Here is a 14,895-nt window from a genome sequence, read left to right on the forward strand (position 1 = left end):
CAATCCTCAGTGAGCAATCATTAGTAGATCAGCTTGAACGTTTTTTTTGGTGGGTGAAATCCTGTTTGCACACATCTTTATGTGCAAACGTTTAGTAGATCAACCTCAAAGACACACTGAATGTAAAGCGTTTTCCATTCATACTCAGTAAACAGAACAAGGTCTGAATCTGATTCTTTGTTTGTTTGTGTGCATACAGAGTTCTATTTGTGAATCTATAAATCTATTTATCTGGTTGGGACTGGAATGGATACAGTATTGACAGTAGAATTTATAGTAGGATTATACCTGTGTGCTTAAAGTTCCTGAAGTAGGAAACCAGAGTCGTGAACATAAAAGGTAGGATCGGTCACAAGTCCATCTCCATCTGGTTTGGTTCCAGTTTCCCTCTGATTCTCAGTACACAGGGACCCAGTGTGCTGTTGCATGGCATCCCAGAGTGGATGGTCAAAGAACAACAAGGGAGACATGCCTAACTGCAGGAAAACAACAGAAGGCAGTTAAAGGCCAGTCCTAAATCCAGCTTTAGTTTTGTGGAACACATTGATATAACTGCTTACCTCTCTGTAAAAGTCTCTTCCTGGTATTGATATAGAGGTGAGGATGACTTTATCACCACTATGTCTAATTATTTTGACAATGTCCTCATGCTCCATAGACTCTACAGGTTCCCCATTGACAGCTAGCAGCAGATCTCCATCCTCCATCCCTGCCCCCTCAGCTGGGCTCCCAACATCCACCTCTCTTAGCACGTGAACTGGGTCACAGAAGGTAGAGATATGCAAGAAAAACAAGTTCATGTAGGCTAGTTGTATGCACCCAACTCCAGATAAACTTGAAATCGTATTAACTGATCAGTTCTGTTTTTGAAGATGATGGGCATCATGTTAAAGCTGGGGTATGTGATTTCTGATTGGTCAAAATGAACATGAGCTGTACACTTTGACAAATCAGAGCGACGCTCCGATTCTCTGTTCTTATTGGCTGTTGGGACTGTCCATTCACTTTGGCACAACTTTGTTGGTGTAGAGTGTGTCAGGGAGGGACCATAGGGGAGGGGCCAAAGAGAACACGTGGAGCGGTTGAGGTATTTGGATTCGAATCTCTATCCCAACTGCCATTTTCTCCCCAGATCCTCCACCCCAGCTTTAAGTATAATGAGCTGCATTGATTTGTTACACAACATTTGTAGCCTATATACTGTACATCAATTTTACGCAGCATAGCCTCCCTATAATAAAGTTAATCTTGTCCATCTCTACAGTAGGCATTGAAACATTCTTGGAAGTTATTTTTTTAATTTAAAAGCATACTATAAAACATATCATAAAACAAATTACCTTTTATATTCAGTAGCCTATAAGTATTTGTACAATTTAGGCTAAATTAAATAGGTTGTTGTGAATGTTTTGGGAGTAGTTGTTTCACCCCAGCTTATTCAGACTTCAGTGTCGACTGGCTGCCTGCAGCGCGTTAGTTAAGTTTTGTAACGTTAGCGTTACCACCTCTAGTTTATGAGCTGGGACCTTTATTTACATTCCATGGCTGGGTCCTCATACTGTCCAATGCATTGGTGAAAAGGGTAGAACTATCTTTTATTAGGTCCATCGGTAGAACTCAACACAACACTGAAGACATGGTGCTGCTGCTGCTGTTGCTAGCATTAGCTGCTAGTGAAGCGCTACCTACATTCCTGTTCCTGTCAGGATCCCTATTTCAAAATAAAAGTCAGCTCACATTTCACCAGTTAAATGCTTTTGAAGGGTAGCTGCATCGGCAGGAACTTTTCAGTTTGTATTAGCACTAACTTCAGTGCTATTTAAAAAAAAATACAGTTTATGGCTGCAGACAGTGTTTCTCATACATAAAGTGTCCACTGGTGTTACTGATCACAGCAAAATAAGCAGTTGGCGCTGGTGCACCTCTACAAAAATGTTACTTCTGAAATCAATAATATGTTTGCTCAAACTAGATCAGCCAATGGAAAAATTTGTTCGAGTACCCATGTTTCCACTAGAACAGGCAGTCTCGAGGCAGATTTATACCATACAATGTTGAATAAACATAATACTTTGGATTAAAATGTGGAGAATTTGACCTGGGACAATCAACAACACTACTGAATTTGCATATAAATTGGTTGTAAGCTGAAAAAAGTGGTTTGGGGGTTTAGTTACACTTTAAATACTTTGTATCAAGTTACTTTTGTATATGACACACATTGTCAAATGACTTAAAGACATTTTTGTTATATATCTATGTAATCTACATATCATATGTTTCATATCAGGTTTAAACTGCAGCATTTGTCTTTAGAACATTGAGAGCTGCGTCTTACTAGGCGAGTGTGTAGGTTGTGTGTCTGTGTGATTGTTGTCCATCCATAGGTGGTTTTAGCACCTGGTTTAAGCCCCCTTATGTGCTTTGATTAAATTGTTTTGGCCTCTCTGCCTGTTGCAAGTAACCCGCATTTTAAAATCAATGGTAGGCACTAGGCACAAATCTAACTATTCTTGAGAACCGGGACAAAAGGCTGTCTTCCATATGTAACTGCAGTTATGTTTAAAACTAAAAATATGTAAAATTGTAGATGTTATTAGGGATTAAGAATATAATGTCTGGAGCACAAATATCCCCTTAAATTTAATGTTATCATTATTATGTCAAATATATGACACTTGTTATCTTCTCACGATGTCCAAAACAGTGTGTCCTCAGAGAAGGTTTCAATCTTTCATATGCAATTAAACCTATTAAAAATTTATTTTAATGATTAAAAATAGTTTTTTTCATCAAAAGCAACACTAAATAATCTCTCATATCAATAAAAACAGTTTTTCTACAACACATTCATGTTTTATAAGGATTCTAAGTGGTGTGACCACTTAACTGTAAATCAACACCGTCAGACATTTCATTATGTAAAATGTAATAAAATCAGGCAAAATAAGGGGCAGCTGTCACTTTGAAGGACCTCTTGTCAAATTCTACCACTGCACAGTACATTAGAGGCAGACAGGCTCTGATAAGTGTTGTAGTTTTAGAATGTTTTACGTTCCGAATCTTGAAAGTCCTGTGTCACAACCATGATATGTCAACACCGACTTACAATTTCTGAAGAAGTTATTTTAAATTTTTTGATAATTTTATTTTCCTGAAGTAGTTCATACTAGCACCTAACATCAACAGAAAAAACAAATGGCTAATAGATAAATTCCATTTGTTATGTTTAAGAAATGTTAAATATGTCAACACCGTCAGACAGGAAATCTGACAGAGTTGACATCTGACGGTGGTGATAAGCCAATGACGGTAAAAAAAACTAAAGCTGGGAGGTTGTGTCAAAGCTTAGCTCAGTAGCTTAGTATATTTTGGATACATACATGTAATTTAATTTGCAGAAACATAGTTTGTATTTTTTCAACATTGCACCCTGTTTTGTCCAACTTCTCAAGAATCACTGCTAACTGTTTTGATGATAATATTCTTTATAGTTTGTAAAAAATATATAGGCTAAATATCTGTTTAATAATGTCAACCACAATTAATAATAGAAATATCTACACTGTATTATATATATATTTTTTTTTATTTATTTTTTTAAATTACAAGTAGAATTTATTTGCTTCCGGACACAAGGGGTTCCAAATGCACCGCATGCACTCCCCGTAAAACCGCCTATGTGTCCATCAGTGTTTGTCTCTCACCTATCCGTCGAGTGCCTGCCAGCTTCTCTTGTCTCAACAGGAAGCCGTATCCATCCGGTCCTTTGACCAAAGATATGGTCTTAGCAGTGTGAGGGAGACCGCAACATTGAGCCAGACAGGGCAGGATGGGCATCTTCCTCCTCACATAGGAACACTCACTGTGACTGTCAATGACCAGCAGCATCACAAAGCCCACACTCTTCTTCAGCTGAAAAAAACAGAGCGAAGGAAATCACACATGTAAGAGCTTAAATGTAACATTGACGCAAAATGTAAAAAAAAAAAAGAAAAAAAGAATAAAACCCAAAATGTAATAACTGGTCCATTATGTAACAAAATGCTGAACCCAATAACGCAATAACTTTGTATCCTTATTGTAACAACTTATTCTATTTTGGGTCAGTTATTATATTGTGGAGCGAATGTAAAATGTAAAAATGTTCTCCTAATAGTGTGATAATTTTATTACAGTATTAGTGAGTCAATATTTTTGGGATGAAAGCGCTAATTGCTTCAAGAGAGTGTAAGATATTACACTCTACAACAAAGATATTACCGTAAAAATTATTGACTCTATAATGTAGTACAATTATTACACTATTAGGATAAAAATAATTTACTCTTTCCATACTGTAATAACAGACCCAAAATGTAATAAGTTGCTAAATTATGGACAAAAAGTTATCACGTTTTGGCTGCTCAGCATTTTGTTACGTTATCGACCAGTTATTACATTTTGGGTTTTATTTTCTATTACATTTTGGGCTCTTACAACACATCACAAACGCTCCAACTGACTGAGGGTTACATACAGTTCTGATGAGAGTGGATTGTGAGAGAGTTGACACCATGACACCGTTGATCCAGATGACTTTGTCTCCATTGCAGACCCCAGCTTTCTCTGCTGGACCATCAGTCACTGTGCTGACAGCGTACTGGCCCTTCTGACCTGCTGATACAACCATACTATTATCAGAATCATTGGTATGTTAATCAATGCTTAATACGTGTTAACTAAGCATTAACTAACCATTAATATAACCAAGCACTAAATTAAGCATAAATTAATAAACTATGCTCAACAAAGCATTAACTTACTGTTAGTAACAGAGCATTAACGGTTAGTTAATGGTTAATAAGCATTAAAGGCATTGTAGCGGGTACAGGTGGTTCAGATTAATTCAGCTATTAGAAATTAATCTGATGATTAATAATACTTTAATAGTTTATTAAAGTTCAAAAGGGGCACTACCATTAATTCAAGAATGGAAAAATAATAGCAAATTGTCTCGTTTAATCAATGATTTATTCTCAAATGTTGATTAGTTTAAGCTCTAGCCTATTTTTTAGGTTTCTGCTCGAAAATGACATACCCAAAATGAATAGAGTATATCTCTGCATCTACAAGGTCTATTTGAATAATTGTGGTGTCATTATGAAAGGAACACTTGTGAAATGTGTTCAGATGTGTAAGTATCAGTATTTATGTCACTGGCTCAGAGTCAATTAAGTTTGCACACAAGCATAAATGACTGATTTCATTTCCGCCTAAAAAAAAAAAATCACACTTTTTCAATGAATATCTCTTTGAAATGATGCTGATGGGGCTAAAACTCTACATCTAAGCATAGCACAAGGTGTTACCATTATCCCTGCAAAGTTTGATCCTCATAAAGTGAAGCAGAGCAGAATTACAGAGGTTTTAGTACAGACTAGTCAGGCTGACTCTCCAAAATGGTCATTTGGCACATTTTGACACACTTTGGCACTAGCTGTGCCATTTGAAGTTTTTGATGTACTGAACTATATTTTTCACTTTTATGTCATTATCTGTGATCATCACATACATTTTCAAGAGTTTTTGACTTTTTTTTTGATTTTTGATTTTTTTTTCTCATAACCAACCTAAACTATATACAATTTTCAAAGAACCATAAAAAGCAACTGAAGTTTGCATCAAAATGAAACATATTTATTTATCAACAATAATAAACAAACTGTAAAAAAAAAAAATCACAGAACTATTTACACTGACTGTGAAGTCCAAATAAAAACAATATATCAACAATAAGTCCAAACTAAAAACAGTCTCCTTTTCCTCTCTACTTGTTGTCGTGCCAGAGCTGGAAACAGTTCTTTTTTGCAGTGAGACAGTGGTACCTGACATTTCCTGCAATACATGGATGTCTTCACCCTCGGGATCCCAGTATTGAGGCACCACTTGCAAATTTGCGAGTCATAGTAGATGGGCATGCGTGGGAGGACGAACGAAGATAATTACACAGCTTGTTCAAAATAGCAAACACCAATTCGAAAATAAACAGTATTGTTCAACACTTTAAAAAGTAATAATAACTAAACATCTGCCCAGGTAATATAAAGCCAAAATCTCACTTGGGGGGACGCCTAAGTGTCCACTGCTCGTCGTCGTTGAGGCGGGCAGGCCAAATCCTTTCCGGGGCTGGCGGGGCTCGCAAGACAGCGATCCAAATCCAGGCTCCGAACCTTTGGCGGTCGGGGAGCTGGTGAGTCAATCTCTGCGGTCTTCAGATCGCAGGAAAGAGGCAAAGGGGCACAGCTGTGCGGAGGATGGCGGTCGGAGACAAATCGATCGGCTTACGGTCCGCTGTCCAAAAGGCTAGTTTCTAGGTAAACCGCCTGTGTCCTAGTTCTTCTTCTGGTCGTTCCAACGGAACAGTTTACAACTCACTTTGTTGACTTGGAGATCGCCGCGGCCGCAGGCGAAAGCTTTAGTAAAACACGTGGTGGTTGGTTCAGGGGTTGAAGAGGGCCCTGTAGGTTTGTACAAACTTGTCGTCTCTATATGGATCAGCTAAACAGCCGAACACCAGAAGACGGAGAATAAGCAGCGTGCGCGTCCTTTTAAAGGTCCCGGCTTTCAACCAGGGTGGGGTTTCAGGCTAGCGTTTGGATACGCCCACCTGGAGCGGTAAGGGTGCACTGCAGTGTTTTGGCCACACGATGGCGGCACAGAGTTGTCCATAGGTTTGACCCCCTACAGCATCATAGGAAATTATCTGCAATATGCACGTTTTAATATGTTGTGAAAAGTGTTTTTTACACCCCAACAGCAATAAATAACTTATGGGCAATGAAAAAGAAACGAAAACCCCCCAAATTCTGTACCTTCTATAAACCTGTTAAAATGCTGACTAGAAGCATGCAGCCCGAGTCTAACCGCTAAGACAGCAAAAAAACGAGGAAAGACGAATGTTGAAAAGTTAACTGCTGAAAGGGAGACGGAGAGAGCTCGAAAAAAAGTACACCGGCCATGTCTTCTTGCCCTATCACATCAAGACCTCTCCGACCGCGACCTCGTCCCCTTCCTCTGCCCCTCGGCTGCCTGCCGCTAGCAGCAGGACGTCCGCTGGCCCTATATAGCCCTAGTCCTGTGCTCAGTGTTGCCAACTCAAAGCGATTTTGTCGCTATATTTAGTGACTTTTCAGCCCCCCTGGCGACTTTTTTTTCAAAACAGCGACAAGCGACAAATCTAGCTTTTTTTCTGGTGTTATTGATTATTGGTTTTTTCGCCAAAGCAAGTATCACCTCTTCTCAACGAGCAGCGGGAGCACTGACACGCAGCCCGCTCCTCGCGCAGCAGCCCCTCCCAGCTGCGGTCAGAGCAGGAGATACACACACACCTCTCCGCTCTGTTACAATTAGTTTGCTATCTTGCCTGGCTGTTACAGCTACTTTTGTTAGGCCTACCAGCACACTTACAATGATTTTAAGCTAACATACATGGTCTGTCTGTGATTAAAATGAAGATGCTCAATATGTACGTATGTAGTTATCATTACTAATGTTTAATCACCTCGGAATCGGACATGGTGTTTGTCTCCTGTCAATGTAACTGAATTCACATGAACGCGCATAGCTGTCGTTCGGAGGGAGGAACTACAGCAGGTAGAGCGTTGGGAAAACAGCCGTTGGGATCCCAACGGCTGAAACTCTCAACTGCAGCTTTAACTATTTCAAAAGAGAGACAACTATAGTTGTAAAGTCGCCAGATGTTGTGATCTAAATCATCATTTTAATTTAATCTTTAACATATAATGTAGAGAAATATTATAAATATTATATAGAGCTGGTCAATGTGGCCCGGGAAAGAGAAGTTTGGGATCCCCTGCTTGAGCTGCTACCCCCGCAACCTGATTCCGGATAAGCGGTTGAAGATGATGATGACATTTAATGTTTGAATATTTTTTTCTAAAGATGGTCTATGTGGCGTCATGGGTGATATGATCTCCATTTTGAATTTTTTGCAAAGTACTACACTAACGCCTAAATCTAAATAATGAATTTAAATTGACAAAAACAAGTTTCACCAGTCAATTGGAAACAAAAGAAGAGAGAACCTACCATCTAGTGACTGTTTAGTAACTGCAATGTGCACTCTTCATATGGTGGAGATGTCTTTTTACCTGCATCTGGTACAACATACATGTTTTTCCCTTTTAATAGTCAATGAGTTATGGCCAATAAGCTGCTAAGCCCCAGCTGTATCTTATTCCCCTGATGCTTCATGATACATTTGTTGTTGTTGATTGCATACAATTTAAATCCAATAAGAAACATGCAGCCCGAGTCTAAAGAACCAATCACAAGCCTGCGCGTTCTCTCCCCTCTGTGTACGAGCCTGAGCGCGTTCACGGAGGGCAGAGAAAGCGTTGTTGCCATAGTAGTCATGGATAGTAGTGCATGACAGTGGGCTAGACCTAGTTGAGGTAGCCTGCACAATGGAAGACAAACCTAGACAGAAGTTACCACTGCCACCGTTACTTGCACCTGCTCACCATTTACAAAAGGCAAAGAAAAGAAAGAAAGACATCAAGAAAAGAGCAGTTACATACAGCTCGAGGTGGACAAACGCCAGTCAACATTGGAATCACTGTTCAGTGATGGCGACAGCTGAGGACGCTGAATGGCTTGGAAAGTGACACAATGGTTGCCGTCTTTCTCTTGTTGGACAGGTAAGCCTTTGTTTTGTTTCCTGTAAAATGTGTGTTATGGCGAAGTCTAGCCAAGGAAGCTATTTATGTTGCATTAGCCATATTAGCCCGATGCTAACGTTAGCTCCCCAGTCGTTCTAGGCTAGTAGACCCATTACAAGCTGCATTAGCTAACGTTGCCAATAATGTTCCTTTCTTTTTTTTTAACTTCTTTTTATTGAGTTTTTACATTATAAAAAACAATTACAAAATAAACATTGAAATATATCTATATCTCCCCGACCCACCCCCCCCTCTTGATGTACAATTAAATGCATATGAATAACATAAAATATATATATATATAATAATAATAAAAATAAAAAATAAAGTACAATAGTACTAGTTGAAATAGCCCAGGAATACAGAAGTAATAATACAATAAGTACTAAAATACTGTAATAATTAATAAAAAAAATAAAAAAACTCTTACACTCTTTCTGACAAGGGATAAACACTCATGACAGTACTCAATACACTATACACTACGAATCCACCCAGTCTGTAATTTGGGTAATGTTGTCAAAATACAAGAGAAAAGGCATCCATACTTTTTCAAATTTATTTGCAGCTCCCCTCAATGTGAATTTGATCTTTTCAAGCTTTAAATAGAACATGATCTCTTTTAGCCATGAGATGGTGGGACTGGTCTCTTCCAGTTAAGAAGTATAAGGCGGCGGGCTAGCAAAGTTGTAAATGCGACCACATCATGCAACCCAGCCGGCCATATTGTATCTCTCCGGCCATATTGTATCAGCGAGTGGAGTTGCAATTTAAAAGATTCCAAAAAGCAGGAGCTTCCACACCAGAACTACACTTAGCCCATATCATTACCTTCTGTATATTGCTAGCCCAGTAATAATAAAGGAAATTAGGCATTGCCATCCCTCCCAATTTTTTCGGTCTTTGTAAAAAAGATTTACGAATACGAGGGATCTTACCATCCCATAAAAAAGCACTTAAGACTTGATCCAGTGTCAAAAAATGTTTCTTTGGAATAAAAATCAGAATACATTGAAATAAGTAAAGAAACCTGGGGAGGTGCGCAGTAGCAGCCAGCGATTTAGAGTCTGTTATGTCCATGGTGAGCACAGCATGAGGGTGCAGTGTTGCTAATTTAGCGACTTTTGAGACCCCTCTGGCAGCTTTTTTTCAAAAAAGCGACTAGCGACAAATCTAGCAACTTTTTCTGGTGTTATTGGTGACTTTTGGAGACTAAAGCATGTATCGCTCTTTACTTCTAAACGAGCAGCGGCTGCCTCCGAGGCACCTCCCCCGCATGGACATATAAGCCTCGTTCAACTTGGAGCCGTCTTGCTCAGACCTGCGCAACTATAGCCCCTTTTACACAGAGATTGCGGCATATTGACGGAAAAACATCACTCCAAAATGCCGGCTTTGCTTGCTTCTGTGTTATTTACACAGAACCAAGCAACGCCGGCCTGCTGGCGCATCAGTAGTCCCTTTTACACAGCGCTCCGGAATGAAAGAGGTGCTTGTAAACAGCGTCAGGTGTGACGTAAACATTTAGCGCCGCGCCGGTCAGCTGCTTTACAACAACAATGGCCGGTGAATTGAGAGCAGAAGTGCTGGAGCTTGCAGTAAGAGGGCCGTATTTTACTGTCCCCACGATGTGCCAGTTGATCTCGCTACGCGCTGAGTCCAACATCACTGGGACAGTTAACCAAACTGACTAAATCAATCCGACCGCTTCACCTCTGTGTGTGTGTGTGTGTGTGTGTGTGTGTGTGTGTGTGTGTGTGTGTGTGTGTGTGTGTGTGTGTGTGTGTGACAGGTTGGTTGTGAGCGAGTCTCTTTGTGAGGGCAGCGATCTGCCAATCAGACATACACATACACACAGTGTGTGAAGTCACGTTACTGTAGACAGAAATAAAGTGTGGATATACGCTCAGACTTAGGATAATAATAGCGGCGGCGGAATGTGTTAGCAAAACAGTAGCTCTGTGGCTAACAGCTGAGCCGGAGCCTTCAGTCAGCTGAAGCAGACAGTCTAGCGGGGCGAGCAGACTATTCCCCCGTTACTAGGTCGACCTTCAAGCTGAACAAGAGCCCTCCGCTGCGCGTCGGGCTCCTGCTTCAGCTTGTCGGTCTTTATTTCTAGCAAGTGACCCGTTCGCTATACTTTATCCCTTACTTAGCCTAGCCTAGCTTTCCATTGTACAACTTCTCCTGGGCAGAAATAGACTCATACACTCTGCAAAATGAAGCGCGGGGGTTTGGATTGAGCAACGGACCTTATGATCAGCTAGATTATACACCGTTCCTTTTATTTGGTGATTTTTACGGGACATCAGGCCGCCGTGGTTAATGTTAAACACACGTCCTTCAACTGCTAACATGGTCGCATGTTTAGAACGTAGACTATGGAACGTCAAACGCCCCCCTGTTCCGCAACAACAAGCTGGAGCATTTAAACAGAGAGGCGGAACTGATCGTGTCGGGAATCTTACTACCCCCCGAGGTAGTAAAATTCCCGGAACGATCACTCGCACCTTTCTTCCCTCGTTCCGCAACTGTCGCATTTACACAGCTGGGGGGAGGGCCGAAAGGCCGGCATATTCCCGGCTTTCACTGGCTGTGTAAAAGGGGCTTATGACGCGCGTCTTGCTGAGCGCACAACAAAAATGCTGCATAAATGCTGTGCGCTCAGCAAGACGAGCGTCATAATTGCGCAGGTCTTAGCAAGACGGCGACATCTCAAACGAGGCCATAAGCTCCCCCGTCCCTGAGCACTGACACACTTGCGCAGCAGCCCCTCCCAGCTGCAGTCAGAGCAGAAGATACACACCTCTCCGCTCAAGTGTTCTGTTTGCATCCCTACTAGCAGTTGTAGGCTACCCCTCCTTTCTTCTACAGTCTATGAGTAGTGCAAATAAAGATGTTATACAGTGCTATCAAACAGAGAGTGAACTGCATGGCGAAAGTCAACAGGAAACCGTAGCTCGCAGGCGCACCCCTGTCATTCAAATCCCGTTTGAGGGATAACTTCGGATTCCAGTAGAATTATGAAAACAGTGATAAACGTGTGGAACAATGTCGGCACACAGGTTATTGTTTCACCGCGATCGCCTATGTATGTAGGCTATGGACATATAAAGGGAGCCAACACGTCGAACATGCATACGCATTTGAAAAGGCACCATCCAGGTCACCGTTACTGTGAAGAAAATCGAGCTGTGCAAACCCAGACAGTATTTGCTTTTTTATACTGAAAATACACAAGCTGTCATTTAATTGATGATGCAGTTGCACTTTTATTTGATAATTGTTATATTTATAAGAGCACTTCAGAGCTTAAGAGAGCTGCAGTAATATATATATTTTTTAAAGTCAACAATACCCTTAAAGATGACATACCCTTTTTTTACATACCAGCTTACAGAGCCTGCTGAGCATTAACACTGGCTTTTTTTTCCACTGCAATTTTAGTTCATGCTGCACCTTCACTAGTATTAAATAAGTATTTTATTTATTGGATAATTGCAGCAGTATTCTTTTTAGATTTGTTATGCATTGTATTTGTATGTTACATACTGTCAGCTAGTTACTGACAGCTAAAGCTGTTCATTCTCCCTTAACTATGAACCGTACCGTACCGTACTGTACCGTACCGTGACTTCAAAACCGAGGTACGTACCGAACCGTGACTTTAGTGTCCCGTTACACCCCTAATATATATATATATATATATATATATATATATATATATATACAATATATATATATATATATATACAGGTCCTTCTCATATAATTAGCATATTGTGATAAAGTTCAATATTTTCTGTAATGTACTGATAAACATTAGACTTTCATATATTTTAGATTCATTACACACAACTGAAGTAGTTCAAGCCTTTTATTGTTTTAATATTGGTGATTTTGGCAAAAAAGTAAAGAAAAACCAAAAATCCCTATCTCAAAAAATTAGCATATTTCATCCGACCAATAAAAGAAAAGTGTTTTTAATACAAAAAAGTCAACCTTCAAATAATTATGTTCAGTTATGCACTCAATACTTGGTCGGGAATCCTTTCGCAGAAATTACTGCTTCAATGCGGCGTGGCATGGAGGCAATCAGCCTGTGGCACTGCTGAGCCTCCATAACACATGGAGGCTCAGGATGCTTCGATAGCGGCCTTAAGCTCATCCACAGTGTAGGGTCTGGTGTCTCTCAACTTCCTCTTCACAATATCCCACAGATTCTCTATGGGGTTCAGGTCAGGAGAGTTGGCAGGCCAATTGAGCACAGTAATACCATGGTCAGTAAACCATTTACCAGTGGTTTTGGCACTGTGAGCAGGTGCCAGGTCTTGTTGAAAAATGAAATCTTCATCTCCATAAAGCTTTTCAGCAGATGGAAGCATGAAGTGCTCCAAAATCTCCTGATAGCTAGCTGCATTGACCCTGCCTTTGATAAAACACAGTGGACCAACACCAGCAGCTGACTTGGCATCCCAGACCATCACTGACTGTGGGTACTTGACACTGGACTTCAGGCATTTTGGCATTTCCTTCTCCCCAGTCTTCCTCCAGACTCTGGCACCTTGATTTCCGAATGACATGCAAAATTTGCTTTCATCCGAAAAAAGTACTTTGGACCACTGAGCAACAGTCCAGTGCTGCTTCTCTGTAGCCCAGGTCAGGTGCTTCTGCCGCTGTTTCTGGTTCAAAAGTGGCTTGACCTGGGGAATGCGGCACCTGTAGCCCATTTCCTGCACACGCCTGTGCACGGTGGCTCTGGATGTTTCTACTCCAGACTCAGTCCACTGCTTCCGCAGGTCCCCCAAGGTCTGGAATCGGCCGTTCTCCACAATCCTCCTCAGGGTCCGGTCACCTCTTCTGGTTGTGCAGCGTTTTCTGCCACACTTTTTCCTTCCCACAGACTTCCCACTGAGGTGCCTTGATACAGCACTCTGGGAACAGCCTATTCGCTCAGAAATTTCTTTCTGTGTCTTACCCTCTTGCTTGAGGGTGTCAATGATGGCCTTCTGGACAGCAGTCAGGTCGGCAGTCTTACCCATGATTGCGGTTTTGAGTAATGAACCAGGCTGGGAGTTTTTAAAAGCCTCAGGAATCTTTTGCAGGTGTTTAGAGTTAATTAGTTGATTCAGATGATTAGGTTAAGAGCTCGTTTAGAGTACCTTTTCATGATATGCTAATTTTTTGAGATAGGAATTTGGGGTTTTCATGAGCTGTATGCCAAAATCATCAGTATTAAAACAACAAAAGACCTGAAATATTTCAGTTGGTGTGCAATGAATCTAAAATATATGAAAGTTCAATTATTATCATTACATTATGGAAAATAATCAACTTTATCACAATATGCTAATTATATGAGAAGGACCTGTATGTATGTATATATATATATATATATATATATATATATATATATATATATATATATATATATATATATATACATATATATATATTATATATATATATATATTATATATATATATATATATTATATATATATTATATATATAATTTGTTTGTAGAACCTGCCTGGTATTTTTCCAGTATATATATATATATATATATATATATATATATATATATATTTATTTATTTTCCAAACCTGGAAACAATTCACATGAAATTCCATTCAAAGAAAGCAATACTGGAAAAATACCAGGCAGGTTCTACAAACAAATTACAACTTAAAATAGTAAAACCCTCAAGGAGACCATTCTAAACTGCAGTATACTGTTAACAACAAAGTCCAGAAGATGTGTTGAAATAATTATTAACACAAACACAATCTGAGGTAGGAACAAGGTTGAGGTAGGAAACTAAGGTTGTACCTCAAAGTGCAATATTCAAAGTGCTTAACATTTAAACATATCTTTTCATTAAGTCACATTTTTTGTGAATGTATTTTTTCCTGACTTGTTTGCCCAAAGAAAAAGAAAAGTTCTAGAACTTGGGTCATAAAAGTGCAATATTCATGCAGTGGGCCCGGACGCACGACGTGGAGTTTAACGGCTCCAAACTGAGGATCTACCCGGACATGTCTGCTGGCCTGGCGAAGAAACGCGCTGCATTTAAAAACGTCAAGCAGCTCCTACAGTGGTTCCCCTACCATTATACAGGCCTGGCGGGGCCGCCAGGCCAACGAGACCCCCCGCCAGGCCAACAGCAGCCTG

The 14,895-nt window shown here is 40.2% G+C and overlaps 1 protein-coding gene across 1 annotated transcript in view; it reads right to left on the minus strand.

Moving 5' to 3' along the window:
* Window positions 1-296: 296 nt before the first annotated feature.
* Window positions 297-14,895, minus strand: part of LOC307271279 (Na(+)/H(+) exchange regulatory cofactor NHE-RF3-like) — a gene marked incomplete at both ends in the record, with an annotated part of 47,973 nt that continues 33,374 nt past the window's right edge. The window contains 4 exons of the mRNA XM_080053688.1: window positions 297-476; window positions 561-757; window positions 3,708-3,915; window positions 4,520-4,656. Of these exons, the coding sequence (XP_079909814.1) occupies window positions 297-476; window positions 561-757; window positions 3,708-3,915; window positions 4,520-4,656 (722 nt within the window). The remainder of the gene's footprint in view (window positions 477-560; window positions 758-3,707; window positions 3,916-4,519; window positions 4,657-14,895) is intronic.

Source organism: Ammodytes marinus (genome assembly GCF_949987685.1).
Source record: "Ammodytes marinus genome assembly, chromosome: 3".
Taxonomy (NCBI): Eukaryota; Metazoa; Chordata; class Actinopteri; order Uranoscopiformes; family Ammodytidae; genus Ammodytes; species Ammodytes marinus.